The sequence below is a fragment of the Acartia tonsa genome, chromosome 7 (genome assembly GCF_053477335.1).
Source record: "Acartia tonsa isolate MP-2025a chromosome 7, ASM5347733v1, whole genome shotgun sequence".
In the NCBI taxonomy this organism is placed as follows: domain Eukaryota; kingdom Metazoa; phylum Arthropoda; class Copepoda; order Calanoida; family Acartiidae; genus Acartia; species Acartia tonsa.
In genome coordinates, this window is record NC_137266.1 from 51,536,251 (window position 1) to 51,564,113 (window position 27,863).

The following is a 27,863-nucleotide window of genomic DNA, read 5'->3' on the forward strand; positions in this document are numbered from 1 at the left end:
CACATATAATAATCAACTGACAAATCAACAATGAAATATCTTTCAGGGATCTAAAGGGATAAGACAATGGCTGATAGATAAATGTACATCCCCAATGATTATACACAAAATAACCCCTTCTGTAGATTACAAGTAGTGGTTAGAACGTTTGGAAACTCAACTTAATGATTCAACCAATCAAAATTTGATTAAGTACCCAAAGTTGTTAAGCCAACAAATAAACTTTGGGTACTAGTGTAATAAACAGCCAAATGTCCCCTCTCTCCCTGAATATTAATAGGCCAATATCAAATAGTATAAAACAATATCATTATCATACAAAAGTTAAATGCAAATTTATATTTAAGCATAATAAAAGAAATCTATGTATTATTACATAATTGCCCTAAATTTGAAAGTAGTAATTAATCGCATCGTATTATAGATAGCTTTCGACGGATATTAAAATGACAAGCTGTAAGATTAACATCAGTTTTGTGAATCCCGAGTGGCCGAAGGCTTCCAAACTAGTGTTAATTTTATTATTCATGGAAAATTGTTTGTAATGCAATACTACACATGATTTTTCAGTATGGCTGAAAACCAGTTCTATTCCAGCGAATATTACTCAATTTGATTTAGTAAAGATATTTCATATTAAGACAACTATTTCTTTCAGCAAAAGTAATTATGCTTTACATCAAAGTGCCTATTGAGCACTGGAGCCCCCCCCCGCTCCCTCATCTATGATAAATGCATGCAGTAAAACATATCCTGTCACATATTTGACTGACAGAAAGGTTGGAAGCAAAAATCTATCTTTTGTAAAAATAGGTTACTAGTACATGTACTACGTGCGTTGAAAAATTTTAAATAAATTCTTAAATTTCTATTATTAAACTATAATAGGATTCAAGAGAAAATATTAACCATTTTTTATCATAAAATGTTATTATGTTATACATTTTTATCAATAAAACAAGTGGAGTAGGATTTGACAGATGTTGTAAACAAATCAAAATATAAAAAAAATGTTATATAAAATAGTAGGGCTTTTTTGTTTGTAGCATAAGATCTCAATAACTACTAAACTGATTTACTTCTCCTTTTTAGGGAAGATTCACTCACTTAGGTCCCAAGAGTATTTTAGGATGTTTTATTTTTAGATTTCAATCTTTGGATGGTTTTAGGCTATTTTTCTGCCTAATCTATACCACTTTAAATACAGATCCCCTAGAAACTAGGGACAAAGCTATTACATAGTTCATTCAGTTTTAGTGGTGTTCAACAAATTTATAATAAGACTGTAACGTAATAAGTAAATATAGAAAAGCTATGCTACAAGAACCAAAAATGAAATAAATGAAAATCATTGATATCAATTTTCTATCCAATTTCCTAAAAATCAATTATCATGATTCATTCGTAGCAACAAGCGATTTATGACACAAGTATTTAAGTTTGAATGTTTGCTTATATAATATTTTGCATTATTGCAGTCGTCCGTCGTATTTAAAAGGATCCAAGCCGCAGCCGAATAGCATATATTATACATTTGCCGCCTTATATACTTAATTTAAAAAGTAAGCAGTCGTAGCCGCTAAAGAGCTTAAAGTTCACAGCAGATGCGAAACTGAGCCTTACTAAAAATGCACATCTGTCCGATTTTGTGAAAAAAGACTAGCGGCTACACCCCTATTTTTTTCTAGGGGCGATAATTATTAGGGGTATGGAGGGAGGTAACCTACACTTAAATAGTTATAAAATATCCCAGAACCTACGAAAAGCTTCTTTGTAACGGAAAACCATATCGGTTTAGTGGTTAGCGAGATCCATCGGTACACAAAAACAGACAAATAGACAGACAAACAGACAAATAGACAAACAGACATCCTGTTACTTTATTATAAGGATTGTGTTTGGTACATTTATAAAGCATTGAGAGGAAGAGGAAATAGATAAATAGGAAGTAAATAAAAGGTGGAAATGGCAAACAACGGGTATCTTTCTCAGCTACAAAAAAAATTAAATTAACAATAATAATCCTTACAATAAAGTAGCCGGATGTATCTCCGTTTGTTTATTTGTACCGAAGGATCTCGCTAACTGCTGAACCGATCTGGTTCTCCTATACAGTATTTCTTCTTGAAGGTCCTGGTAAGATTTAAAACTATTTTTTTTTTTTTTTGGGGGGGGGGTTACTTCAACCATTCCGAAGAAAAATCGCCTCTCGTAATCTATACAAGTAGTAGAATGAGTGTCATTGTCTATGTGTTCAGTATAAAACCAGTGGATCTTCAGGAGTTCTAGTGTTTTAAGGAGGATTTATATAAGTGCTCCAAAGTAGAATTATTTCTGTCCGTCCGTCTGAAGCTTAAGATCTCTGTAACTGCTGAACCGATTGGGCTCGAGTCTTTATAGAATATACCTACTGGTCCTGTAATGGTTTAAGCTATTTTATTGGGGGGTAAGACAATACCTCTTGAGGCAAAGCCCCTAGAGGATAGGGGTGAATTGGCGAACTAGCTATTATAGTTAAAATTAATAAGAATTTTTTTGTTAACCATAATTAACAAAATATAACAAAGTGTTATGTAAAATGAACTAGAATGATTTGGTAAAATTATTCATTGAACCAAGAGGAAGTTTACTGTAAAATTAACTAGGATGGGTTCGGTCGTATCATAAACAGCTTTCCGCGGATTTTAAAATGTAAATTCTAAGATTCTAGTTTTATTAACCCCGAGTGGCTGAAGGCAACGGATAACAAAACTTGCAATGATTTTTCATTTTAATATTCGTGGAAAATTGTCTATAATACGATGCTATACATGATTATTCAGTATGGCTGAGAACCGGTTCTAATCCAGCGGATAGTAATCGGTTTTGAAGCCATACTATTCACTGAACCAGGAGGAAGTATCTTTTCTCTGACGTAGATCACTAGCTGTGCGTTGAGAACTCTTCAAATCATTTCTGATATTTTCTGACCTAAAAATAAAAGAAAAATTAATATTAATACAAAATATTTTTAAAATTTTTATAAGCTATAAAAATGCGTCTCTATATTATTACTTGGATGCTGGACCTGAATTTCATGTACTCTAATAATGTGATGCTCCCAGCTGGCTAAAATAACGATCCCCTCCCCTTCCCTCCTATTGGATGAACTGACCAATTAAAGAGGTCCATATCATTTTTTGTTTGCCTGATAAATCAAAAATTTTTACTCTCAATGAAGAACTATGATACTTATGAATAAGAATCTTTTTTGAAATGGTAAAAAGAATCATTTAAAGGAATAACTCTTATAATTACTTCGTGTTTCTTGAAAAAGCAAGAATTACATTTTATCTACTAAAAATAAAATAGAGATTTTGTAACATTAAAGAGCAAGATATAGTTGTACAATACAAATAACATTTATTTGTATTAATATTTTCCTGTAAATATTTACTTACAGGAACACAAACACACATCCAATTACTTTAGTTTAAGTAATAGTTATTTTACGCATCGTATTATAGACAGCTTTCTGCGGATATTAAAAAGAAAAGTTATAAGATTAATCCAGTTTTGTTAACCCTGATGGGCTGAATCACGGTCTAACATTGCTGTATTATGATTTTTATTTTAATATTAGTTGAAAATTGTCTGAAATACGATGCAATACATGATTTTTCAGTATGGCAGAGAACCGGTTCTAATCCAGTGGATATTAATCGGTTTCAAGGCCATACTGGAAAAAGGTTTATTATTGAGTATGTTACCTTGAATGAAGCTTTTCAATCATCTCCTAAAAAATAATACAATGATAATTGAGAAAACTTAATAAGTAGCGCAATAATAAGCAAAATAACAAAATATTTATTAAATAAAAACTAGGTAGGTATTATCCTCTAAGAATTTTTTTTTAATTTTAAAAATTTTAGTACACCCCCAACCCCCCCACCCCCGACAGCGAACTATGAACTCTGGCCGCAGCGCTCGAGGATAACGCCAAAAACTATAATGCAACCTATTTAGAAATAAATAAGGATAACAACATCCATAAGAGCGAAACTCTTGAACGGTAGGACTGACGAAAATTAATATTGCAGAGTGTCAGAACTCAATGATCAGATTATAAACGAATAAATATAAAGAGTGGTAAGTAAATTTGTTGCAAAACTGCTTAATTATATGATGCTGTTTAAGGGCTTAATTATACTTTTATTACTTGATTATAGAGATGCTACGCTTATAACACTGTACCTTGTTGTAATAGGAATCAGTATTACTAATATCAGATGAATTGTATAATTACATCACAAAATTTTTTTGTCGAAAAGGTTAAAAATCAAATCGTTTTAAAGGGACGTACGTACTTTCTAGTAAAGATATTAGAGTTTCTAAGCTTTCTAAATTGTACCTAAATGTTATAGGAATCATCATGTAAAGTAAATGAAAAATTTTGTTGAGGTTCTTTTTATTAAAAATAAACACATACCTTAAACTTGTGATCAGGAAATAGTCTACACAGGATTCCTTCCAAAATAACAATTGCCAGCCGTCTATAAACATAAAATAACTAAATATAATTTTTATTACCTTTATAAGCATAACCTGTTTTATATTTACAAGGAGGGCAACATCCATAAGTAGCGAAGCACAACAAAATCATGGACAAAGTGAATTACAGAGCAGATGTTTAGTTGTCATAATAAAAAAAAGGTTTTAAAAATTAAGAAACCTTAGACTTTCAGCTATCTACCTTAATATCAGTCGAGCAATCACGGACAGTCAGACAGACAAAGTGAATTATTGAGTGGCTTCGCTACTAAAAAGTATATCAACAGATAAAGGTACCCCAGCCGCAATAAATCAAACCGAGCTTTTCTATTCTATTGCCTGGTTTTAACACTCTTATATAGTACTAGCAACTGCGCTCCCAGGTAAGGCAAATGGCATAAAAACCACCTAAAAGACATTTATAAAGCTTTCCTGAAAAGTACAAATAATTCGTCTCAGTATTTTCTGAGATTTGAAAAAAACCTCAATACATAATATAGGATAATGTACATTTTTACATTTATTTTTTTATAAAAAAGAAAAAATTACCTGTTTAAAGTTTTATTCTGCAGCATTTCAAACAACATGACAAGGTTAGTTCTACTTGTTTTACTACCAATAAAATTTTGGGGACTAGTGTAATAAACAGAATGATGTCCCCTCCCTCTCTAAATAGTTACCCAGTTACCTGTTTAAAGTTTTATTCTGCAGCATTTCAAACAACATGACAAGGCCAGTTCTACTTGTTTCACTACCAATAACTCTCCTGTTAGTTTAGTGTTCATTAATTTTATAAAGTGTGCTGGGGTATTTGGGGGACATTTTTTGTTTTTTTTTGTGGGGGGGGGGGGACGGGTTGGTGGTGTCCCATACCCCAAGAAAATAGCCCATAACCATCACAGGACCAGTATGGATATTCCCTGAAGAGTAGAGCCCTGGTTACTGAGATCTGAAGCTTCCGACAGACAGACAGACATATGATAGTTCTACTTTGTATCCTTATACTAAAGTAACAGGATGTCTGTGTGTCTGTCTGTCTGTGTGTACCAAAGGATCTCGCTAACCGCTGAACCGATTGGGTTCTCCTTAACAGGGTAGATTCTCATATGTCCCGGGAAGGTTTATAACTATTTTGGGGGAGGGTACCACCACCCTCCCTAGAGAAATTAAATTTTTTAAAAAGGGGGGGGGGCGAAAGTGACACTTTTTGAAACCAAAACTAAAAGTCAACAAAGGAACTCAACTAAAAAAAGAGTTACAGGTCTGAGATTTTGCATGGCAGTTGCTTTATAGGGGTACAATATGGAAATGTGAAGAAACGGCGGCGCAACCGCCGAAAACCGCCGTTTCCCGCCGAATTTTTTTTTGCCTTTTCTCGGCGGTTTTCGGCGGTTGCGCCGCCGTTTCTTCACAGTTCCATATTGTACCCCTATAAAGCAACTGCCATGCAAAATCTCAGACCTGTAACTCTTTTTTTAGTCGAGTTCCTTTGACTTTTAGTTTTGGTTTCAAAAAGTGTCACTTTCGCCCCCCCCCTTTACCAATTTTAGAAAGAGAGTTCAACGAAAAATAAGCGTCAAACGTAAATTTTTTTTTAACTTTTTCTTTTAAAATCTAAAATAAGAAATTGAATTATCAAATTCGACTCTCTCCTCCTCAAGTGCCCCTAGAGGCCTCTAGGGGCGTAGCCGCTAGTTATAGATATTTAAATGAACATTCCTAAGTTCATCAGGAAGAGCTGCTAACAAAGAAGCTCTGGCAGCTACTCTGCACCGCTGCTTAACCGCTTCATCACGCCTAAAAATTATAACTTTATTACTGCGAAACTTTCCAGGGATCTAAAGGGACAATGGCCGATAAATTGATGTACATCCCCAATGATACACAAAGTTGCCAATTCTGTAGAATAAAATTAGTGGTTGAAACATTTTAACACTCAACTTAATGAGCCAACATATCAAATTCTCTGAAGTCCCCAAATTGTTAAGTCAACGAATAAAAAAACGTTGTCATAAAACTTTGGGGCCTAGTATAATAAACAGCCCATTGTCCCCCCTCTCTCTCTGGTATTTTCCCCTCAAACAGTATTTTTTAAAGAAAGCTATTTATAGAAGTTAGAATCTTACAATTTATTTTTAACCTTGAATATACTTATAACTTGCATCTTGATTTTAAGAAATGTCAAGACTTAATCTGTGTTTGCTGAGCCTAACTTTTATAAATAAAAAAAAATATAAACAAGAACACTTACTTGATTGCTGGAGCAGCTAGTTGACCTCCTGGCCATAGAGCATCCTTCAGAGAGGTTAGGTAACTAGAAACAGCTTCTTCACTAGAATAATAGAGATATATAGAGTGATACACTGCTAGTTGACCTCCAGGCCATAGAGCATCCTTCAGAAAGGTCAGGTAACTAGAAACAGCTTCTTCACTAGAATAATAGAGATATATAGAGTGATATACAGCTAGTTGACCTCCTGGCCATAGAGCATCCTTCAGAAAGGTCATGTAACTAGAAACAGCTTCTTCACTAGAATAATAGAGATATATAGAGTGATACTCAGCTAGTTGACCTCCAGGCCATAGAGCATCCTTCAGAGAGGTCAGGTAACTAGAAACAGCTTCTTCACTAGAATAATAGAGATATATAGAGTGATACTCAGCTAGTTGACCTCCTGGCCATAGAGCATCCTTCAGAAAGGTCATGTAACTAGAAACAGCTTCTTCACTGTAATAGAAATATGTATTAATTTTTATTTTCGTTATCTTGGTTTATTTCTACAATGATCAATATCATGCTATCTTAACATAAATGCTTTCCAGGACGTCCAAGCTTTTATATGAGAGGGGGGGGGGAATTTAAAGTATTTCTAAACATTTAAAGACTAAGAGTGCCTACCTATGGCATTACAACACCTCTTTAACGCTTTTTAGTTAACTTTTAAATAAGATTATGAGCCATGACGGACAAAGGGGGGGGGGGGTTAATGCAACTATCTCGTAATCAATGTATAAATGGCACTTAAAATTCGAATTTTGATCTGAAATTTTGCATGAGTAATCCTTGGTAGGTCTATTTTCCCTAAATCGAAAAAAAAAGTTGAAAAAGTAACGGCTAACGGCTCAGCCGTTTAGCCGTTTTTTTGGCTATTTTTAGGGCAAATCTGTCATAAATTACGTAGAAATCAACTTATTGAAACATATTTTTGCTTTAAATCATGTGAAATGATACAAAAAAAACATTTTTTAGATTTCTAGTAACAGCAACTTCCGGCTAGAACCGTTTGAAAAGTTTTGGATAGGAAAAGAGCATTATGTGGAGAGAGGTTTCGTGATGGATTTCGCTTGAAAATACCCAAAAAATGTCTTAACGGATGAGCCGCCAGCCGTTAGCCGCTACTTTTCCAACTTTTTGTTCGATTTAGGGAAAATAGACCTACCAAGGATTACTCATGCAAAATTTCAGATCAAAATTCGAATTCTAAGTGCCATTTATACATTGATTACGAGATGGTTGCATTAACCCCCCCCCCCCTTTTAAACAATAATTACTTAATTAGATATATCTCTTTCTTTAATATGTAAATATTTGATATAAGGGGGGGGGAGGAGGGGGTAAATGCAAACTGCTCGTAATCAATGTGTAAATGGCACTTAGAATTCTTTTCGATCTGAAATTTTGCATGAGTAATCCTTGATAGGTCTATTTTCCCTAAATCGAACAAAAAGTTTAGATTTCTAGTACCAGCAACTACCGGCTAGAACCGTTTGAAAACGTTTTGGAGCGGCAAATAGTATTGTGTGGAGATAGGTTTCGTGATTAATTTGCCTTGAAAATAGCCAAAAAATGGCTAAACGGCTGAGCCGCCAGCCGTTACTTTTCCAACTTTTTGTTCGATTTAGGGAAAATAGACCTACCAAGGATTACTTACGCAAAATTTCAGATCGAAATTCGAATTCTAAGTGCCATTTACACATTGATTACGAGATGGTTGCATTAAACATCCCCCCCCCCCCCAAATATATTTCCAAATGCGCGGAAGTGCTTACCTTGTCAAAGCTGAGAAATAATCAACAATTTTCTTATTCACGATGTCACCGAACATGTGATTGATTATTTGCCTAAAAATAAATAGATTAATAGATATAAAAGTGGGAGGATGCCTGTGAGTCTGTCTGTACCAAAGATCTCGCTAACCACTGAACCAAAGCTGAGAAATAATCAACAAATATCTTATTTACGATATCACCAAACATGTGATTGATTATTTGCCTAAATGTAGATAGATATCCTTATATAAAAGTAAGAGGATGTCTTTCTGCCTGTCTGTACTAAAGATATCCTAATATAAAAGTAAAAAGATGTGATGTCTGTGTGTCTCTCTGTACAAAAGATCTCGCTAACAGCTGAACCAAAGCTGAGAAATAATCATGTGGTTAATGTTTTGCCTAAATGTATTGACAATAAGAATAATAATAATAATAACAATTCCTTTTTTAATAAATAGAATGATTAAATAATAGATAATCCTACAGTACAAAATAGTAAGATTTTTTTGTCTAAAGCTTAAGATCTCTGATAATGCAGGTCCAAATAGGGTTTGCTTTTTAAGTAAAGTTTTATATTTGTCTTGAGGTGGTTTTAGACTATTTTCCTAAACTCCCCCATACTCCCGCAAAGGATAGGGGTATAAAACTTGCAGTTGAATATAAAGATAAAGAACTAGTAGGTAAACATTTAAAATCCCATATGATTATTGGTCAAAATTAGATGTTTGTCTATCTGTCTGTACTACTATGATCTCGCTAACTGCTGGGCTAATATAGCTCTTCTTTACAATAAAGCTTTAGTTTCAAAAAAGCCTTTTAAAACATTCCCATGTCGTTACATACGTATAAATGGATAGATAAAGTTTGATTAGGTTTTTTCAACTTAAACGTTTCACGACATACGTTCATATACCTAGTGCATAAATAAATTAGATTTGTTATACGGAAGGAAACAAGGATGACAACATCCATAAGTAGCGAAGCTCAAAAATTATGATTATATATCAGGAAAAAATACTATAAAGCAGTGTCATACAATTAACATTAATGTTGATAAAATAAGGAGATCAGAAAACCTTTAAAATCACGCAACCTTAAAAATCATGAAAATTAAAAAATCTAGGAATCGATCTAGCACCCCAAATAACAGACGGATGGAGAAAACAATGTATAGATTAGATGGGCATATGTTATAAGAATCTTCACTAAAAATTTCAGCTTTCTATCTTTTATAGAGCCGAGAAAATCACGTTTCCCCCACTTTGTCTCAGACGGACAGACATTTCGAATTATAGAGTAGCTTCGCTACTAAAAAGTACAAAACCTTTCTTCTAAGTTTCCCAGAGAGAGTGGGGATAATGGGCTGTTTATTAAACTAGTACCTAAAGATTTCTAAAAGAGCTTTCTTATTCGGAGGTTTACCAACTTTGGGGGCTTTGGTGAATTTTGATTGGTTAATTAATTGAGTGTTTAATCGTTTCAACCACTAATTTTAATCTACAGAAGAGGTAATTTTGTGTATCATCATTGGGGATGTACCATTTGTACATCAATTTATCTGCCATTGTCTTATCCCTTTAGCTAGATTCTTGAAGTTTCCCCTATCATCAAGTTTCGGACAATAGATTAATCAGGATTAGTTTTATTTTCTCTTAAATTAGGTTTTCACCAGGGATATAAAGGGATAAGACAATAAATTCTCAAAGATGATACACAAAACTACCCTTTCTCTGAATAACAGCTACTGGTTGAAACTTTAGGACACTCAACTTAAATAACAAACCAATCAAAAAACAACAAAAAAAGTCCCAAAGTTGTTAAGATAATGAATAAGAAAACATTATCATAAACATTTGGGGACTAGTGTAATAAACAGCCCAATGTCCCCTCCCTCCTTGGGTTTTCACACATGATTGGGACTTACAATGGATGTAGTTAAATGGATAAGGATTAATAAGCATAAATCACTTATTGTTTTTGAGATCTTTCGACTACATTTCTTTTGCTTGTGAATTCATGTTCAGCGAAGCTAACCTGTTACTTACAATGTCCGTCTGTGTGTCGTCCATCCTTAGCCCTATTGAAAAAAAGTGGAGTTATTCCGCTTTTATTAAAGACTAGCGGTTACGCCCCTAGAGGCCTCTAGTGGCACTTGAGGAGTGGGGGGGGAGTCGAATTTTTTTTTTTTTTTTTGGGGGGGGGGGGGTACACGCCCCGTCATTTTTAATTTTAGTTAAAAAATGATTTTTTTTTTTTGGGGGGGGGGTATTTTTCATTTTTTGGGGGGTTTGAGGTGTTCCACCCCCCAAGAAAAAAGTTATAAACCTTCCCGGGACCCATGAGAAGCTACCCTGTTAAAGAGAACCCGATCGGTTAAGCAGTTAGCGAGATCCTTCGCTACAAACACACAGACAGATAGACATCCTGTTACTTTAGTATAGGATAGTCGGACTAATATTATTAAAGAAACATATGGCCTCTGTTTTCTACTATAGAAACCATTTAGTCAGTCATATCAGGTATATGCTGTGTTGGATACCTTAATTTCCTTAGTTACTATTAAAGATAGATGTCGCATTTAGCGTGAAGATTGAAATAACCCATTTCCTTTATAACTTACTTTGTCCGTCCATCTGTTTGACAAACACATTTTTGCTGATCAATATTTCCACATTTTTATATTTGTTATCTTTTACCAATCTTTTTAGGTACTTTTCCGACTTTGTATTTCTCTTAAATATTAATTTACTTTATATTTCCCTTTATCCATTGCTATGAAATCCAATGTTTGTAACTGACCAAGTTTTATAGTATGTGACCATTACTGCTAATCAACTTTTATTTTTGTAAAAGTTCTATAATCAGCGTTGTGGAGCCGGAGCCGGGAGCTGCCATGTTTTGCTGGAGCCGGAGCTTAAAAAACGGCTCCGGGTAGGCTAAAGAGATTTTTTTATTAATGATTTAAAAACTCTGTTGTTTTGTGTGCAAATGCCCCTTGTAAGTTTTTCAAGTCCATTTTTTAAAATTTAACTTTTGAAACCTTATAAAGTCAAAAATAGACTTGGCAAAAAAATATATGTTCACTTTTTTTTTTATTTTAGGTCGGAGCCGCAGCCAAATCCAGAGCCGTTATTTTCGAATGCGGCTCAACGGAGCCGCACCAAAATCAAACGGCTCCGCATCGCTGTCTATAATTTAATGGAGAATATCTAAAAATCTAATGTTGGGTACTATTTACTATTTAGGAACCCTAGAATTCATAGGTATGATATCATAAATTAAATAATTTGAAATCTTTCAAATTTAGATTGAAAGATATTACATGTTAAAATGAAAAATTACAAGTTTTTTTCCAGTCACTATTGAATATTAGGGATCTAAATGGATAAGGCAATGAATGATAAATTGATGTACGTTCCCAATGATGATTTATGAAATTATCCCTTTTGTATATTACAATTAGTGGATGAAACTTTTTGACACTTAATGGACCAACCATTCAAAATTCAATATAAGTCCCCAAAGTTGATAAGCCATCGTATAATAAAAAGTTAGTATAAAACTTTGGGAACTAGTGTAATTAACAGCCCAATGTCCCCGCCCTGCCTGACTAATAATACTAATTTTAAAAAATACACCCTTCTACTTTAGTTGTTACTAAACCACTAAACGGATAAACTAACAATTTAACAGCATTGATTTTATTTGTGGTTTTCAGAGAAAGAATTTTATGCGAATATAATGTGGATGAAAAAAAGATTTATTAAAGAATTCTTCGCACATACTAGTACTCAGAAAAGTGACTAGCCTTCAGAGATTTATATCCGATTGAATTACATTATTTTTGAGACATTAGGCTGTTTATTGCGCTGGTCTCAAACGTTTTCTTATTCGTTGGCTTAGCAACTTTGGGGACTTTTAATGAATTTTGATTGGTTTATTTATTAAATTGAGTGTCCAAACGGTTTAACCACTGATTTAAATCTACAGAAAGGGTAATTTTGTTTATTATCAGTGGGAAAGAACATAAATTTATCGGCTATTGTCTTATCCATTTAGATTCCTGATCACAATCCTCTGACACTAATACTACACTTGAAAGATTTATATTGTAGAAAACCAGATTTGTTAAAATATACATTTGTATTTAACAGTGATCGATGCATTTTTTGTACAATAAGTGCATTTTTATATTAGGTAATATATCTCTAAAATCTTAAATAGTAACAGGATGTCTGTCTGCCTCTCCGCAATTATTATATACCAGCTAATAACCCATAATTGACTATATAGAATATTCGGGTATTGTCTCTTTTGTGGCAAAGCCTCTTAAGGGGCGTTTCGTCGTATTTTTACAGTTGTTTTTAATTAGGTTAGGTGATTGCCCCTCAGGGTTAGGCAATTGACTCGCAGGGGCTACAAATAAGGGAAAAGTTACTGTGAAAATACGATAAAACGCCCCTTAAGAGGCGATCCACGAAAGGGACTATACCCGAATATTCTTTAATTCTAAGGAGGTTTTGTTTTCATACATGGAAGGTTTTAGGCTGTAAGGAGGGGAAAAATCAATAAGTATGGTATAATATATTACTGACAGTAAATTCAAATAAATGATGGTTAGTTTAATTAGCTGGTATTAACGATCTTTCAGTGACGAACATACCTTCTTACGATCTAAACCTGGTGATTAAATAGCTGTGCTAGAGTAATAAACTACCAACGGATGCGCCCCCTAGAGGCATCTAGGGGCACTTGAGGAGAGGGGAGTTTTTCTAGGGGCGATTTCTCTTGTTACCCTACCCCAAAATAGTTATAAACCTTCCCAAAAATAATAGCTACCCTGTAAAGGTGAACCATGTTGGTTCAGCGATTGGAGAGTTTCTTCAGTATAGACAGACAGACATCCTGATACTTTATTACAAGGATATTTCTACCTTAGAACAGTGATACTTTGTCTTCTAAGCCACATATTTCTCTCCGCCAAATCAAAAACTTCATCAAGAAACAACAAAGTAATCCTAAATAGAAAAATCATTGTGTTATAGACAGGTTTCCGTGAATAGTAAAATGAAAAAAATAAGTTTAAAACCAGTTTTGTATTTGAATGTGCAGTGCATTAAGATCTCTAAACTCTTACACTTCATATTTCTGTTTTTTAAAAATGTATTTAATATTATATTTAGAAATGTACAACATTTTTTATAATGTAGAAAGTTTTTTTGTCTGTGGCTTAAGATTTCAATAAGCACTGAACCGATTGACTTCTCCTTTTAAGGAAGCTTCACATAGGTTTCGGGATGGTTTTAACCCATTTCATTTTTCTATTCAAGTCTTGATATTATTATAGTCTATAATACATTAAATTAACTACTCTTTCGAATACTTAGCCCATAAATGCTAGGGTCGTAACCACTAGTATTATATATTGTACTTTTTATATTATCTGATATAAGAAGCATAAACTAAATAAAAACAAATTACAATATAATCATCTTATCATAGATTCTCATGCAATAACGCAAAAAATCTTTAAAACAAAAATCATACTAAGAAATATCAAATAATAGATAATTTGTAATATGGGTAGAATTCAAATATGCATAATGCGTTGATATTTTTAGATCCTTTGTCACTAAATATAAAAATAAACATAATCTAGGTGTCAAAACACGTTGTAATGCTACCTTAACATAAAGGGATCTGGCTACCCGCTGCTGGACCGAATTGGTTATCAATTTAAAAACTATATTTCATTAAGAAGGAAATGCTCTAAACCTCCCCTCCACCCACTCTTTTTTTTAAAAGACACAGCTGCTAATGCATTATATTGTAGTTCTCCTTAATTTTTGGGTTGTATGTAAGACCACGTCTTTTCCTAGAATAAATGTAGATATGACAGCTGTGAATTCATAACAACAAAAGATAATACATTTTCAATAAGTATGAATTCATTGCCTTATTTTCCAGCAAGAAAGGAAAAGGAAGTTTATGAAAACTACATGCTAGAGAGAGAAAGGGTTATATAACTTCTTAAATATCTCCCCATCGCAACCGCCTTGTCATTGAAAATCAACCAATGGTGTCGCTTACATAAACTTAACACAGCCAAGTAGCAGAAAATAATTTAGAAGCGGACGAAAGAGGTCTTTGAAAAAGGAAGGGGGGGGGGGTGTAGTTGTCTGTATATACATCTGTACTATAGATCTGTTAGTCAAAGAACCATTCCCATAATATCTTAATTCTTAAAAACCCAGTTACGGTCTAAAATCTACATACATACCTACCCTTACAATATTCAGAGAGGAGGGGAAGTTGGACTCTAAATTCACTTGTACTCATTTTATCTTGTTTTCTTATTCTTATTTCGGTTTTTTTATTAAGTTTTGATTATAATGGTTTCGAACTAATATTGTAGATACATATTTTTCAATGATTAATTTTAATCTACTAAAGATTTGGAAGCATATCAATTTAACGTCCATTATCTTATCCCTTTACATCCTTGAAAAAGCTAGCTGAGGCAGTTTGTTACATTGTGCAATAGCTCAACAACTTAGGGACTTCTATTGAATTTTATTAAGTTATTTCATTAAGCTTAGTGTTCAAACGTTTCAACCACTAATTGTAATCTATATCAGGGTAATCTATGTATCATCATTAGGAATGTACATTAATTTGTGGGCCATTGTCTTATCCTTTTAGATTCCAGGTTTTTAGTAATAATGCATGAACACTATAATAAAGTATGATCTTCCTCAAGGGAATATTTTCCTCGTTTTCATCTATCTTTATACTTTTTTATTCAGTTTATCTCTCATTCGCTCACCATAATTTTGAGTTGAGGGTTAGGTAACTCAGATCTTACATAAAAAAAAAAGGTGGTTAAGGGGTGACCCACAAACCACCACAGGACAAGTAAGTATATTCTCTAGAGAGTAAAGCACAATTGATTCAGCGGTTGTTTAGATCTTAAGCTTCAGCAGACGGACAGACAGACATCATTCTACTTTCTTTTATAGATATTGTATGTAAATCCATCATAAATTCTGCTGTACTGTTGTTCTATCTGAAAACTAAGACAATTGCAAATTAAACTGTTATCCCATTTAGCAATTATCACTCTATCTATCTATCTATCTATTACAAGAAAAAATATCTATCCATCTATCTATTACAAGATAATTATCTATCTATCTAAGTATACCTCAAGGGAATATTATCTTCATTTTCTTCTATAGATGCTCCAACCTAATATTTCCATTATTATTATAAACTTCTCACATTATTATAATTTTTATTTTGTTTTCTTGAATTAAAATTGTTAGATAAAAATAAGGGGCATAACATAATAATAATTCCGATGATATTAAAGTAAAAATTATAAAATTAAAACCAGTTTTGTTAACGGCCCGGGATGATAAAACTGGTATTAATTTTATGATTTCTATTTAAAATAAGTGTAGAATTGTCTCTGATACGATGATATACATGTTTTTCAGTATGGCTAAGAACTGGTGCTAATCCAGCGGATATCAATCGGCTTCGAAGTCATACTGGAAATGTATTTTCTCGTATTCATTCGAATACGGTGAATAGGAACCGGTTCTCATCCATACGAAAAAACTATGTCTAGCATCGTATTATATCCAGCTTTCTACGAATATAAAAATGTACAATCATAAGATTAAAACCAGTTTTTTTAGCCGGTACCTTCGGCACCTCTGGGCTAAAAAAAACTAGTTTTAATCTCATAATTGTACATTCTATATCCGCGGAAACCCGTTTATAATACGATACAAGAAATAACTATTATCAGTTTTTTAAAGCTATATAGAAAGTTTTAGCTGTCTATAATGTTTCCTAGGTGACCTTCATACCTTTACGAAACACATATTTTTTTTCGAGTATTTTTCGTAAAGATGTGTCAAATGCGCTTATTAAGTCAAACTGTTCTTATTTATGACTCAATAAACTCATTCGACAAAACGGTTACTACACAACTTTACGGAAAATGCGCCAAAAAAGGACCCCCTATTTGTTATTTAACTAAAAAAATCGGGTATAGTCCCTTTCGTGGCAACGCTCCTTAAGGAGCGTTTCTCCGTATTTTAAAAGTAGCTTCTCTCCTAGTTCTAGTTACTGCGGGGGGCAATCACCTAACCCAATATAACCTAACCTAACCAAAAATAACCTATCAAAAGCCATTTTTAAAATACGACAAATTAAGGGGCGTTGCCACAAAAGGGACTATATCCAAAAATTCAATCTAGGTATCTATTCTACACTATGAATTAAGATGAGAAGCTGAATAATATTATTCCTTGCTGGAATTCATCACTTCGTTTCCACTGAAAATATAAATTAGATTAGAATTTTTTCAATTTTCAAAACTTTAAGTAAAAATTAGATATTTTTCAGGAATTTGGGTAGAAATTAGCGATCGACGATAAAATTGATGTACAATCCCAATGTTGATATACAAAATTACCCCTTCTGTAGTTTACAATTAGTCGTTGAAAAGTGTGGACACTCAGCTTAATGAACCAACCAATCGAATTCAATAAAAGTCACCAAAGAATAAGAAAACGTTAATGTGAAAATTTAGGTACTAGTGTAATAAAAAGCACAATGTCCCCTCAATTCCTAATAATAAACGGTATGCTTGGTGTTCGATAAAATAACAAACAGTCCTTTACGGACACTTTCAATGATAAAAGTAAGTCTTGATTATACTTAGTTTAGGTTTAGCTAGGATAAAAAGTGTCCCGCAGGTAGGGTACTCCGTATTGGAATATGGCCCCGCGGAGACTAAAAACAGATTTTGTTCAGGGGAGTGTGTTTGATTGTTCGTTTAGTGTGGGTAAAATAAAAAAGTATCCCCCATGTATGTATGTACATTAATTTCTTACTTGCAATGAAAATCTAAATGATAATTCACGTGCATCGCTCAAAGAGGGAGGGGACATTGACTCTAAATAACATTTTTACCAAAGTTTTATCTAGTTAATTTGCTTAAAAATTGTGGGTTCTTTTGTTCAATTTTCATTGGGTAGAACCGGAAGTATCCAAATTTTTAAACCAATAATTTTAGTCTACATAACCATTTGGGAAGTAAGTATTTGAACTTATCGACTATTGTCTTATCCCTTAGAGATAAATTACAAAGCTAGAGAACGTGCAACGCTAAAGAACTTAATGACCATTAAAAATCTTAATTAAACTAGGTAATTACAAAAAATCTAGGAAGTAATAAAAAAAATCTAGGAAAGTATAAGGATACAGAAAAAATCATTAAACATACAATCATTAAAAAAAGGAGAATACACTTTAAACTAGGGATCTAAAGGGATAAGACAACGGCCGATAAATAGATGTACATCCCCTTATGATAATACACAAAATTACCCCTTTTGTAAATTATTTTAACTAGATGAAACGCTTGGGCACTCAACTTCTTATTTCTTCAACCAATCAAAATCAATAAAAGTCCTCAAAATTGTTACGCCAACTAATAAGAAAACGTGATTGTAAAACTTTGGGGACTAGTGTATTAAATAGACCAATGTCCACTTCCTCCCTGACTTTAAAAACGTTACTATATATTTCTGACTTTGATTTGAAAAAAAATATTCCTTTTTTAACAATGAAATTAAAATACAAAAAAAAACACTTCATTTGAAATAATAAGAGCAAATTACCTTTTATGCATTTCATTAAAGTTAGGTATATTTAATGACCTATCAAGGATTACTATACTATTCTTAAATGGTTTTATATCAGGGAGGGAGGAGACAAAGGAATGTTTATTACGCCAGTCTCCAAAGTTTTAAAATTGCGTTTTCTTATTCGTTAGCTTAATAGTTAACATCCAAGGGGGATTATATTTTATTTTGATTGGTTGCTTCATTAAGTTAAGTGTCCAAACGTTTCAAGCTTTGATTTTAATCTACAGAAGGGGTAATTTTGTACATCATCAATTTAACGCCCATTGTCTTATCCCATTAGATCTCGGTTTTATATACACTTAAAATAATATAATCTTTATTTCGGTGGAAAATTCCTGTAATATCAACATTCCCAGACTAAATATGAATAATTTGAAATAACTAATAGAATTGCTAAGCTTTACAAACTTTAAAACAAGGATGACAACATCCATAAAGGTGAAGTTTTGAAATAAAACGGTAGAACAAACGAACATGAGTGTCAAAACTTAAAAAGCAGAATATTAATTTAAAGTTAGACAAAATTCTACATAAAATTGCGGTAACACAGGATTATAATGTTTAAGGACATACTTACATTTTTAGTATTTGATTATAGAGTTGCTACGCTTTCTTATCATCTAAAGTTTGAATTTGAAATTCTAACATGCCAAAAACGATGAAAAACCTACCTCATATCCTTATTGACAAATGCTTTGGTGATTCCATCAAACAGGTGATCAACGTTTCTGACAATATTACTGGGGACATCGGTAACTACACGCCCAACTGTTTTCACTGATCTTTGGATGTCCTGAAAAGAAATTTTACATCAATACCTTTTATAATGGTCCCTAGGGGCACTTGAGTCGACCCCCCCGCTACTTTCAATTTTAATGTTTAGAAAAAGTAAATATTTTTTTATGGATGATTCATCTTGGGAGGTCGATGGTTACCCCAAAATAGAAACCTTCCCTGAACCAAAAAGAAGCTGTAAAAAAGAAAAACATTGGTTCAGCGGTTCCTTCGGTACACACAGACAGACACATTGACGTCCTGTTACTTCTATATAAGGATAAATAAATAAAGATTCCCCTGCTGTTGGTCCAATCTTAATGCTAATGATCACTTAACAATATTACATTTTTTCAACCAAAAAATCTAATCTTCATTATTTTTTCTTCCTAATTGGGAATGTACGTTAATTTTTCATACATTGTCTTATCACTAAAGAATTAAGATCCATTAATTTCCGTCTATAATTCTCCTACTATGTACGCCATATTCAGCTAATATATGATTCACATTTCTAAAATTTCTTGTAAATATTCATTCGAATTTTGGAAAAGCGTAAAATGTTTACCTGGGCTGCGTTGACCGCCCGGCCCATGACCCCAGTCTTGGGCAGGTTCCAGGTATTGTCCAGAAAGTTGCGGATATAGTCCGCTAGACCAGCATTAGTATTCTTCTTGGCATAACTGATTAGTTCTTGCAGATACGTGTTTAACATCTGGATAAATTAAACACTGCTTTTTCAAACAAAGAAAAAAAAAACTTTAGGTAACCCCCCCCCCCCCCAAAAAAAAAGTGTATATTTTTGATATACCTTTCAAAAATACTTAAAAATCAGTTTAACTGGTTCTCTATTCTTTCTGTAAAAGTAAATATTTTATTAAAATTTGCATTACCAGCGAGCATAAAAAAAGCAGGGAGTAATGGGCAATGGGCTGTTTTTTACACTAGTCCCCAACGTTTTACTTTTATCATAACATTTTCTTATTCGCCAACTTAACAACTTTGGGGACTTTGATTGGTTGTTTCATTAAATTGAATGTGCAAACAATTCAACCACTAATTAATCTACAGAAGTGGTAGTGTTGTGTATTATAATTGGGAATGTACATAAATTTATCGGCCATTTGCTTATCCTCTTAGATCCCTGATAAATAAGTGTTGTGTAACCTAATATTGGAACTGGTAATTAACAAAACCATTTCTTAACAACCAATTAAACAATTAAGGTAAAACAGAATACAATTTTATAAAGATTTAACTTTCTATTCTTAATTCATTGTTGTTTATTATTTAGGGATCTAAAGGGATAAGACAATGGCTGATAAAATTTAAGTACATCTCCAATGATGATACACAAAATTTCACCATCTGTAGACTACAATTAGTAATTGAAACGTTTAAACACTCAACTTAATAAATCAACCAAATAAAATTCATTATAAAGTCCCCAAAGTTGTTAAGCCAACAATAAAGAAAACGTTGTTATAAAACTTTGGGGACTAGTGTAATAAACAGCCCATTGTCCTCACTCGCTCTATTCGTTATTTGTCGCAAAGTTTGATACATGATACATGATTTTTCAGTAAAGCTTAGAACCGTCTCCAATCCAATGGTTTTCAATCGGTTTCGAAGCCATACTGGAAAACTTCTTATTCAAAGCAGTTATTTTTCCTTTTGTCTTTTCTAAAGGGATAAGACAATGGCCGATAAATTGACGTACATACCCACTGACGATACACAAAAATACACCTGAAGATTACAATCAGTGGTTGAAACGTTTTGACACTCAAAAAAAGAACAAACTAAATATAACTAAATAAAAGTCCCCAAGGTTGTTGGGGCAACCAATAAGAAGACGTTATTGTAAGACTTTGGGTACTAGTGTAATAAACAGCCCAATGTCTCCTCCTTCCTAATTCAAAGCAGTTTTTTTCCTTTTGTCTTTTCTGAACTATATTCCTCTCCAGGTTTCCAAAAGCTTTTTTCCCAGGGAATGGAATCTTCTCCTTCTCTAGTACTGGAAACTAAAAAAGGCAAAAAAAAATTCAAAAGAAAGATTAAATCTTTTTGAATTATTGTAATAAGCAAAATTTTGAGGGAATTTTAGTCATGGTAGCTCCTCTGTTCTTTTACATTTAAAATCTAAACTGAATATTTTTTTTCAAATATAAATATAAGCTCTAAATACCCAAGCAATAAACCAAGACTTATTTTGTAAAGTGTGCTAAGCTAGAATTCGAATGAATATAAATAAATGAACAAACAAAAATTGTTCGACCATGGTTTTGTAAGAATAAAATTTAAAATGCTAAATGATTTTACGAAATGATATTAAATATTTTATTGAGTTCAAGGTGTATGTAAAAATATCATTAAATGCAAGGGTACATTAATCCAACTGTTTAATTACAAACTACAAATCGCAACTCCTTTTAAATTTTAATATTTTTTCTCTAATAGAACCATTGAGAACTAATTTTTCTAATTAGTCTATTTTAATATAATTTACAGAAACCTAATACACAGAAACAAAAAAGCTTGACATCACTGCTGGCAAGTGATTAGTATCATTGTTCTTGTTGGTACATAGTCCCCTTTTCGTGGAACGAAGTAACTTTAAAAATATTTGAAGTCATGAAGGTCTATGGTAAAAACATTCTCATTACTCGTGTATGTATGTATCTTAATATTTGAAAAACTCTTTCTCTATTGTATTCACAAGAACTCGACAATGTCTAAAACTTATGACACATTGAATATTTAAGTTTAGAAGTGAGTAAGAAATGTTATGAAATATAACTTAAAATACGTATAGATAAACATTTGTACAGTTTTATAATTTTTAAATTATCATGAATTAAAATACAGTAAAAACATTGAATACTAGGCATTCAAATATTATAAACCTAGTAAAAATATCATATCAACCTTTCATTTCGTTTGAAATAAAAACATTTAATAATACACTACAATCCTTGTATATAAAGTAGTAAGGTTTTTGTTGTCTGTAGCTTAAGATTTCAATAACTACTGTTTGGATTCTCCGTTTTAGAGATTAAATTAGTCTCTTTTATTTTTAAATTTAGGTCTTGGGATGATTTCAGGCTATTTTCTAATGAGGAGTCTCTAGCGGCTAGGGGCGCAGCCACTAGTCCTTCTAAAAAGGAAGAATGGTGTCTGTCTGTACCAAATTATCTTTCTAACCGATGAAGTTAATTGTTTTTCTTAAATAGAAAGATTATATTTAACCCTTTGCCAGAACCCATGAAAAATATAGCTAATCTAGCGGCATAAATTACAAATATTCAGACGTACAGACGTACAAATCTAGTTATAGAGAATCTGCGCTTGCAATAATTAAACCTACCTCTGAGTTAACTGTACAGTGTAGAAAATGGAAATCACTATACCGCCTGAAATAACAAAGTTTCATATTTCTTAGAAAAGTTTAAAACTAATTCTTAAAATTTTAACAAAAGAAAATGATCTAAATGGTTTTAAAACGTACTAATTGGACTTAATAGTCACAAAAAAAAAAACATTTTATAGATGCCCGCAGGGATTAGATAATGGACGAAAAAGGAAATAGTAGCTTTCGCAATCTTCCAGTCAAATGCGATTATTAAGTCTAACTGTTCTTAATGTTGACCAAACGCATTGTATAATAAAACGCAAATTAAAAAAATGGTTGACCTAATAAGCGCACTTAACTAAAATCTTACTCGCAATTTTACTTAATTTTGCGAAAGCTTCTATTCCCTTTATATATACATCCCCAATGGTAATAAACAAACTTACTTCTAATATTTATTAAAATTATTGGTTGAAAAGTTTGGACATTGAATATTTCTAAACTAGAACTGTAAGTTTTCTCCAACCAATGATGTATTAAAACCTTGGGTACCACAATAATTTAATTTTAGTATAATAATGAACCCTCCCTCCCTGCACTAGTAATAAATGTTATGAGTTAAAATTCAGGTTACAAAACGTTATTCCCTGGATATAAACTCACAACAAAGTTTGAAACATTGAGAAAAATGTAAAAGCCCGCTTTCATAAGTTGAGTTAAAAAGATTGATTTTTAAAAAGTAAAACAAGTAAAGTTTACCCACAAGAGTAATGAAAAATGTGTGTTTATGTGCAGGGATCTAAAGGGATAAGACAAAGACCAATAAATTGATGTACATCACCAATGATGATACACAAAATAACCCCTTCTGTAGATTACTATTAGCGATTGAATAGTTTGGACAGTCAACTAAATAAACCAACCTATCAAAATACAATAAAATCCCCAAAGTTGTTGAGCCAACTAATATGAAAACGTTTTTGTAAAACTTTTGAGACTTTTGTAATAAACAGCCAAATGTCCCCTCCCTCATTGAGAAAATGTTTGTTTAATGTTTGTGTTTATAGTGCTTGTGTGAATATAGAACCTGCGCAGTGAAACTGTAGGTACAATGTAGTTTTAGTGACTGACAATTTACAATTATAGAATAGTTTTTTTAACACATTATAATTTTTTTTTAATGTACTATTTTATTTGCAGGTATTTATTTCATTTTATTGCAAGAAAAGAAGTTGTATAACAAAACAAATACGATAACTTCAAATAATAGGTAATCGCAGGAACAAAGGGGACATTAGACTGTTTCTACACCAGTCCCCAAAGTCATATTCGTTTAATAAAAACCTTGGCGACTTTTATTGATCATTTAGTTGAGTTTCAAAACATTAAAACCACTAAATGTAATCTACAGAAAGGGCAATTTTGTGTATCATCAATGGGAACATACATCAATTTATCGGCCATTGTCTTATCCCTTTAGATCCCTGATGTAATTGGCATTCTCATACCTGCTTATTTCCCAAGTTGAGCTTACCACGGCCACTTGAATGATGTACGGCTAAGTACGGTTAGTAGGGCTAAAAACCGGTTATAATCCAGCGGATATTAATTTGTTTCGAAGCCATACTGGAAAAACGCATTCTTATACCTGCTAATTTCCCAAGTAGATGTTGCGACGGCCACTTGAATGATGTACATAGCAAACTGTTTACCACTCTCCTCACGTCCATATTCAGCTCGCAGGATTTCTATTCTCACCTAAAACCAGGACTAAGTTATAGCCAACAAGCGAAATAAATCTAAATAATAGTTGGGTGCAATTAAAGGGGTCATCAATTCTACTATGTGTTGCCCCCCAGGCCAACAACAGCTGAAAATCACGTATAGGTTTCGTATCTTTTTCCCGAATTAATTTAATTGTTGGTATAATCTGACCTAAAATATACATGTGAAGATTAAGAGCAGTCACTACTAGCTGCGGCTTTATTCAGCCGTATTTTTATTAAATGCTGTAAATCGGCAAACTTAAAGTTTTATTCCACAGCCTTTTCCAAGAAAATTGGCAACCACAACTGCCAAAATTTTTCAATTTCCGATCAAGATATTAAATTTTTTTACATTTTGCATCAGAGTCATCAGTTTTTTTAAGAACCTGTAAACACATTGGGCGGCCTGCTGACGAGTAAGCAAGTAACATATATTACGGAGGCTAAGTCAAATAAAGACTGATTTCTGTACTTTTTGGAGGTCTCTAGAGCAATACAAAAGACATTAATGCATTTTAAAAAATTATTGGTGGGAAAAGTAAGACTCTACATATATAAATAATGTTCCTTTTTAATAAAGAGTCATTTACCTGATTAACCCATTCTAAAGCTGCTTCATTTCTATCAGAAACCTTCACATTATTCTCATGTTTAAAGTTTTTAAAGAGAAGGTACTTATTTATCGCATCGTATTATTGACAGCTTTCCGCGGCTATAAAATGAAAATGATAAGATTAAAACCAAGGGGCCGAAGACCCGGGCTTACAAAACTGTTAGGTATTAAATCTACGATTTTTATTTTAATAATCGTGGAAAATCCAGCGGATATTAATCGAATTTTCGAAGCTATGCTGTTTACTGTTCTTATTAATAATATAATCCTTATGAAAAAGTAAAAGGTTCTCTGTCTTTCAGTACCGAAGGATCTTGCTAACCGCTGAACCGATATGATTCCCATTTACAGTGAAGCTTCTTATAGATCCTCGGAAAATTTATAACTATTTTAGTTGAGGGTACCACCACCCAACCAAGAGAAATCACCCCCACGAAAAATGAGTTCTCCTCCAATTTTTAGTAGCGAAGCTACTCTAAAATTCACTTTGTCCGTCAGTCCGTAACGCTATGGGGGAAACTTGATTTTCTCGGCTCCTATTCAAGATAGACAGCTGAAATTTTTACTGAAGATTCCTATGATATATGCCCATCTAATCTATACATTGTTTTGTCCGTCTGTCTGTTAATTGGGGTGCTAGATCGATTCCTAGATTTTTACGTTTTTGTAATTTTTTCGATTCCTGTTCAAGATAAACGCCTGAAATTTTCAGGGATTGAATAAATTTACATTTTACATATTCCAATCAAGTTTTATTTAAATGCCTTTATTGGTTGGGGTGCTAGATCGATTACTAGATACTAGATTTTTAAGTTTTCATGATTTTTTCAATCCCTATACAAGATAGACAGTTGAAATTTTCAGAGATTGAATAAGTTTACACTCTACATATTTCCATTAATTTATTAAGATACCCATATTGGTTGGGGTGCTAGATTGATTCCTAGTTTTTTAAGTTTTTGCGATTTTCTCAACTCCTGTTCAAGATTTTTTAGTGATTAATTAAGTCAACATTCTACATATTTTGACCAAGTTTTATAAAGACTTACTATTGTTTGGGATGCTAAATCGAATTTTAGATTTTAACGTTTTTCTTATTAGCTTAATGCTTGAAATACCATTATACAATATTCATTTTTACAAGGTTTCGTGTTTTTTATTATAGAAGTTTTTTATGACATACTCTATAGATCATTTCCAGATGTCTATTTACAATTTTTGAGCTTCGCTACTTATGGATGTTGTCATCCTTGTTTTTACTTGTATTATGATTCTTATGTTGAACATTATCCTAGTTTTAACTAACTTGTTATCAAACTAAATTAGAATAGAACGTGATTTAAATAAGATCTTTCCTTACCACAATTCTCAGTTAAAAGTTACATAAGTTAAAATATTTGTTTCCATATAATCATATTTGCAAACTTTAAACAAATTTAAAATTAAGTTCTAAGAATTCAAACCTGAGAATGATTTTATGTGGTTTAGAATTATGAGATCAGCTGATATTTTGAATACTGGCCAAAAAATAGTAGCAATGAGATCCTACATCCTACTGAAAATATGAACACCAAAATCCAAAATGGCATTTTAAACTTGTTTTTAAGTTTTGAGTTCTTTACTAAAATTTGATATATTTTGTTGCCTATGTATAAAGATTAAATTAAAAACCTCCTTTACAGAACTATTTTTAATTTCAAAAGTAAAAAAATCAATTGTAACTTATTCTCATATACCTACTAAACCAATTTAGTCTTCTATTTTAGGTAAGCTTCCAAAAGCTCACGGGCTAGTTTGGGGCTGTTTTATTTTCTGATTGAAGCAGCATGGGATGGTTTTATGGTATTTTTCTGAACCCCATTACCCATTTAATACAGAGGCCCTCAGATGCTAGGGGTGAAGCAGTCACTAATATTTAATGATAAACATGAAATGCCTGTTGATAGGCAGGTGCATAAGCTGCGCCAGGGAAATCCCCCTCCACGCATTCTCCCCCTTAAAAATTAATTTCAAATATTACAAAGTTTTAATTTTTTTTTTCAATGTTTAAAAAAAAATCACCGATGAAAACATCCAATATTTGCTTTCTAGTGCTAAATGTAAAATGCATAATTTCTTTTTTGAATATTTTTAAATATTACAATTAGATGTAATAAGAACAATGTTTAAAACTAAGAAAACTGAACAAAATTAGAATTGTCTAATTTTTGTAAACCCAGAACCACTTCATTATGCAATCTACATTTTCCTGGATTTTTTGTCTATGGTAGTCCATAAGTGTACAGCTTTACAGTACATTGTTTCTATTTGTTAAAGCAACACGTATGTTAAAAGAAAAAGATTCTGTTTAAAGTAAAATGCTTATATTTCAATCAAAATCTATATTTTTGTATTTTTTACCAATCCACATCATTATGCAAATCAAAAGAAAATCAATGGGAAAACGTTTGTTTTGAACTTTTTTCCACTTTTAAAAATTAATTCTGATAAAATAATTTTTTTTTAAAGGATTTATGCATTAATTATAATGAAAAATAGTTTAAGGTAGATTTTAATGATTTTTCTAGATAAGAAATAATTGAAAAAAAGAAATTCTATCCCTATTACTTTAGAGGATAGCTGCCGACCCCCAGTCTTATGGATGAAGCTAAAAACATGTTAAAAATAAAAATTAGCCTGAAAAGTATACAAAAATGTTTTTTGATTTGTTAAAAAAAATCCATTTTAAAATCTTGATTTTGAGGATGATGGCCTCTAAGATGCTCTTACTGGTGGTGATGGTGAGCTAAATGTTATCAAAGTGCATGCCCATGATGAAAACTTATATATTGAACTATGGTTCAATTTTTGTAGTCATAGCAGCCTCCAGCCAAGCAATATTAAAAAAGAAAAAAATTGCAATTTTAATTACTAAAATTCATAAAGTAAATAATGTAGTTTTTAGATAATGGTTATATTTCATGTCGAGAGGCTCAACTGGAGGCTGCTATGACTACAAAAAATGGTACATAGGTTAATAGACAAGTTGTTGTAATGGTCATGTACTTAGATAA

At 32.4% G+C, this 27,863-nt stretch overlaps 1 protein-coding gene across 4 annotated transcripts in view; it reads right to left on the reverse strand.

The window, feature by feature from the left end:
- Positions 1-1,013: 1,013 nt before the first annotated feature.
- LOC145323958 (sorting nexin-13-like) overlaps positions 1,014-27,863 on the reverse strand; it is a 79,361-nt gene continuing 52,511 nt past the window's right edge. Inside the window, exons 27-44 of one of the 4 annotated variants that reach the window (XR_013881150.1) lie at positions 26,747-26,805; positions 24,788-24,829; positions 24,080-24,189; positions 22,447-22,492; positions 21,014-21,103; positions 19,648-19,794; positions 18,977-19,098; positions 16,900-16,928; positions 15,785-15,827; positions 13,515-13,598; positions 8,581-8,652; positions 6,782-6,862; positions 6,248-6,327; positions 5,219-5,294; positions 4,469-4,532; positions 3,750-3,775; positions 2,811-2,970; positions 1,014-2,641 (exon numbers count right to left, since the gene is read on the reverse strand). Coding sequence is in view for 2 of the 4 variants with exons in the window: in XM_080166573.1 (XP_080022699.1) it covers positions 2,877-2,970; positions 3,750-3,775; positions 4,469-4,532; positions 5,219-5,294; positions 6,248-6,327; positions 6,782-6,806; positions 7,104-7,159; positions 8,581-8,652; positions 13,515-13,598; positions 15,785-15,827; positions 16,900-16,928; positions 18,977-19,098; positions 19,648-19,794; positions 21,014-21,103; positions 22,447-22,492; positions 24,080-24,189; positions 24,788-24,829; positions 26,747-26,805 (1,265 nt within the window). In the remaining 2 variants the exon portion in view is untranslated. Of the gene's footprint in view, positions 2,971-3,749; positions 3,776-4,468; positions 4,533-5,218; positions 5,295-6,247; positions 6,328-6,781; positions 6,863-7,103; positions 7,160-8,580; positions 8,653-13,514; positions 13,599-15,784; positions 15,828-16,899; positions 16,929-18,976; positions 19,099-19,647; positions 19,795-21,013; positions 21,104-22,446; positions 22,493-24,079; positions 24,190-24,787; positions 24,830-26,746; positions 26,806-27,863 lie in introns of all 4 variants that reach the window. The other 3 variants (XR_013881149.1, XM_080166573.1, XM_080166572.1) reach the window with 3 other exon arrangements.